Below are 3,906 nucleotides of genomic sequence, written 5' to 3'. Positions count from 1 at the left end.
CGAGGCGTAGGTCCAGTGTTGCCATTTTACCGATTTTCCCGCTAGGTCTTAGTTAAAAAAAAAAAAAACTCTAGGTCTGTGTTACTATACGTTTAGCGATTATTTATTTATCTTTTAATTTAGCGGGAAAATGAGCAGCTTTTACCCATGGCCAATGTAGCGGTTTTGTGGAAATATCAATGGCAACACGCGACTTGAGGAGTAGTTAGTTGCCGCCCAGTGGTTGTAGGATACGCTTGTGTTTCATATTCCCGTGCACTTCGACCGCTTACTTTCGTGATGGAACACCGCCAGTCACTCGTCTTGTGTTTCGTTTTCTCTCTCTTCCTCCTATTCGGTGCTCTCACGTTCAGGTACCTCGAAAGCGAGAAATATGTCGAGGAGCCTTGGGAATGACAGAGACTGAAGGGTAAGCCAGGGTCAGGGGGGAAGGAGGAAGGGGCATGGCCGTTAGCGCTCTCCTACTATGCAGCTTGTATTGATGTTACATTTGCTGCTATTCTGAGTATATATCAGTGCACAAACGCATATGCACAAGCTTACGCCCACGCACACGCTCACGCCCATGCACGCACCCATGCACGCACCTATGCACGTACCCATGCACGCACCCATGCACGCACCCATGCACGCACCCATGCACGCACCCATGCACGCACCCATGCACGCACACACACACACACACACACACACACACACACACACACACACACACACACACACACACACACACACACACACACACACACATACACACACACACACACACACACACACACACACACACACACACACACACACACACACACACACACACACACACACACACAAACACACACACACACACACACACACACAAACACAAAAACATACACACGCGCAGAAACACACACACAAACACAAAAACATACACACTTACAAAAAAACATACACACAAGTCTAACACGATTCTCTTTAAATATCTAGCGTAGACAATTCTACATGTGTTCAAAAACTGACAAGTATGGTAGTAAGCCTGTTCCACGACCTCTCTCAGCTGTTCAGTAATTTGACTGTCCTCTGCCGGTGCCAGTAGTAGGACTTTAGTCACGCCAACTTCTAATGCCTCCACATATGTTCCTTACTGAGCTCGCATGTCACTGTAATAATGCCTTGTTTGTATTCCAAATGTTCAGCTGAAGATAATCAATCAGAACCTCTGTATATGTGATTATTATACTTATCTATATGACATGTGTGTGTTTATGGGTATTCAGTAATGTATTTTGCCTCCGTATGACCACACTGCGGTTGCGTTTCTGCCACACCCATCGTCGGTACACTACGACTGCTAAACTTCCCTTGTAATAAATTATAGAAACTGTGACATTTTTAATTTTAACTTCTATTGTGAGTTTTTTAATTCCTGACCACACTCACACTGAGACAGAGAGATAGGTTGATAAAGATATTGGAAAGTAGGACAAATTATTAGATTACAGTTCCGTCTGCATTAATAGTGTCTAGCAATAAAGAAGAACTTCGCATAACTTTTTTCTCAATGAGAGACAAATTGTATATATATATATATATATATATATATATATATATATATATATATTATTATTATCATCAGTTTGAATCAGTCCACTGCAGGACATAGGTCTCTCCCAATCTTTTCCTATGTAGTTTGTCTTGCGTTTTTTGTTTCCAGTCTTGGCCCCCAAATTTCGTTATTTCGTCACGCCATCTTGTCATGGCTCTGGCCCTTGGTCTCTTTATGTTATCTATGACCCACTCTGTTACTTTCTTTGTCCATCTGTCGTCCTGTCTCCGACATATATGACCTGCCCATTGTCATTTTTTTCTTTTTGGTGCTCCCAAGTATCTCTTCCACTTTTGTCTGTTCTCTGAATATATATAAATGTGTGTGTGTGTGTGTGTGTGTGTGTGTGTGTGTGTGTGTGTGTGTGTGTGTGTGTGTGTGTGTGTCATTTAAATGAAGTAATTATGTATTACGACTGACCCTTAATGCACGCCAGAGGATGTGCAACAATACTTGCATGTCTTATAAAAGCTACCAAAGTCTGTACTGTTAACTAAGTGTTGGGAAAACCCGTATGAGCTTCATACTTATTTATGAATTGATTTTCTATATTTTTTATTTTCATTTTTGGCTAAGAAAACTATACCTACTAAGTTCCTATTGTCTTTTTGTATCACTTTAATAGCATGGGTTATATGGCCCTGTCAATATAAGGGTATTTGTCATGAAACGTTAAATGCAGACAGTAAACTAACATTTCTGACTTTTTTTTTTTTTCTTGCTGGTACCACTGCTTCTCGTCGCCTTACTCATTTGTGCTCACCCCTCCTTCCCTCTCCTCCCTTCCCCTGCTCCACCCTCCTCAATCCCCCCATTTCCCCCCTTCCTTCCCCTTCATCCCCTTCCTTCCCTCCCCCCCGCCCCTCCGTCCTCTATACGCCATTCCTTTTCAACAACTTCAACAACTTGCCTCTTTCTCTTTCCATAAAACACGAATAACACGCATGTTTCGAGCCAATGAGCCTCTTCACAATTATAAAATATTACAATAACTTACACTGTACTAATACTGTATTTTCTACTCTTCCCTTCCTTCAGAATTAGCGTTAATGTCCTCCAACGTCTCGGCCGACATGCAATGGTTGCAGAGGTGGCTTTCCGCTAATTGCTCAGATCTCGCCAATTCTACGATTGAAACCCTCATTTCGGAAGGTTAGTATATTTTTTTGTTTTTTATTAGATATAAACATATGTTTATGTATATGTATATGTATATGTATGTGTGTGTATGTGTTTATATATATATGTATATGTATATATACACGAATATACATGTATGCATGTAAATATGAATATATAAAATATATATACATGTGTATATATGTATGTTAGAAAATTGCATTCCTCGATACATATTTTTTTTTTTTTTTCTCTAGGGAAGCATTGTCTTATGCATCAGATTTTGGGTTTTACTGAACTCGCGCTGTCTGAGTTATGAGCTGAAGGCATGCGAGTGTTAGTCAAAGTCATATCAATTTTGTCCCCATGTTAGACGTACACTTGAAGAATACGTTACCATGCGATGTACAATTGCGTGTAGTAATTTAGCCGGTAATCTTCGGCCGTTTTTAGAAAACTCGAAATATTTCCGTAAAAGTTACCGCAAAGAAGACATTGATATACAGCAATAAGTCGGAACTGTGGCCTTGTGCCCGTCGCGGCTGAGGGAAAAAAGGACACAAGAGGCGGTCATCGATGATAACCCAAAAAAGACTCGGAAAAAACTGGTGCTCGATCTTTTATTTATTTTCTAGAAAAGATTTAGGCATTACTTTCATTTTGCTTGCAGAAAGTAGAGGGAATTACGTGGAATTCGGTGTCATTTTAAACGCATGATTAGAGCTCTATCTTGGTATTTTTTTTTTTTTTTTTTTTTTTTTTTTTTGTATAGTCATCCATATACTCCTGTATGAATTAGCTCCTCCAAAAAAATATATATTAATATTAATAAATGGATTTTATGGTGATATACAAAATATCCTGGTTCTTGATTAGTATGTGAGTCAGTATTGCCACATTCAAGAAATGGAAAACAAACAGGAGACCGTCCTGTGGAACGCCAAAAGGAGCCCTTAATAAATGTATACTCCAGACCGCAGAGACAAAAACAGGTAACTAACAATACAATCCAATAAAAAAGGAAGACCTCGGTAAGAAAAAAAGTTAATTAAATAATAAAGGAACAGAAAGTAGGTTCGAAGAAACACTGTCGAAAAATAAGAAAATATAATACGAGTAAAAAACAGAACAATTAAATTAAACGCACTGTAATATGACCGACAACATAAGAATCGCCCTAATTTTTAAAAATGATAATCACA

The 3,906-nt window shown here is 39.1% G+C and overlaps 1 protein-coding gene across 1 annotated transcript in view; it reads left to right on the top strand.

Moving 5' to 3' along the window:
• The first annotated feature begins 218 nt into the window (after nt 1-218).
• The window catches only part of LOC125043952 (potassium channel subfamily K member 10-like), a 12,374-nt gene continuing 8,686 nt past the window's right edge, over nt 219-3,906 (top strand). Inside the window, exons 1-2 of the mRNA XM_047640352.1 lie at nt 219-409; nt 2,624-2,737. Coding sequence (XP_047496308.1) covers nt 2,635-2,737 — 103 coding nt within the window. The 5' untranslated portion in view covers nt 219-409; nt 2,624-2,634. The remainder of the gene's footprint in view (nt 410-2,623; nt 2,738-3,906) is intronic.

The sequence above is a fragment of the Penaeus chinensis genome, chromosome 34, assembly GCF_019202785.1.
Source record: "Penaeus chinensis breed Huanghai No. 1 chromosome 34, ASM1920278v2, whole genome shotgun sequence".
Classification (NCBI taxonomy): domain Eukaryota; kingdom Metazoa; phylum Arthropoda; class Malacostraca; order Decapoda; family Penaeidae; genus Penaeus; species Penaeus chinensis.
Note: the sequence above shows the minus strand (reverse complement) of the source record. Positions and strands in the feature narration are given on the sequence as shown.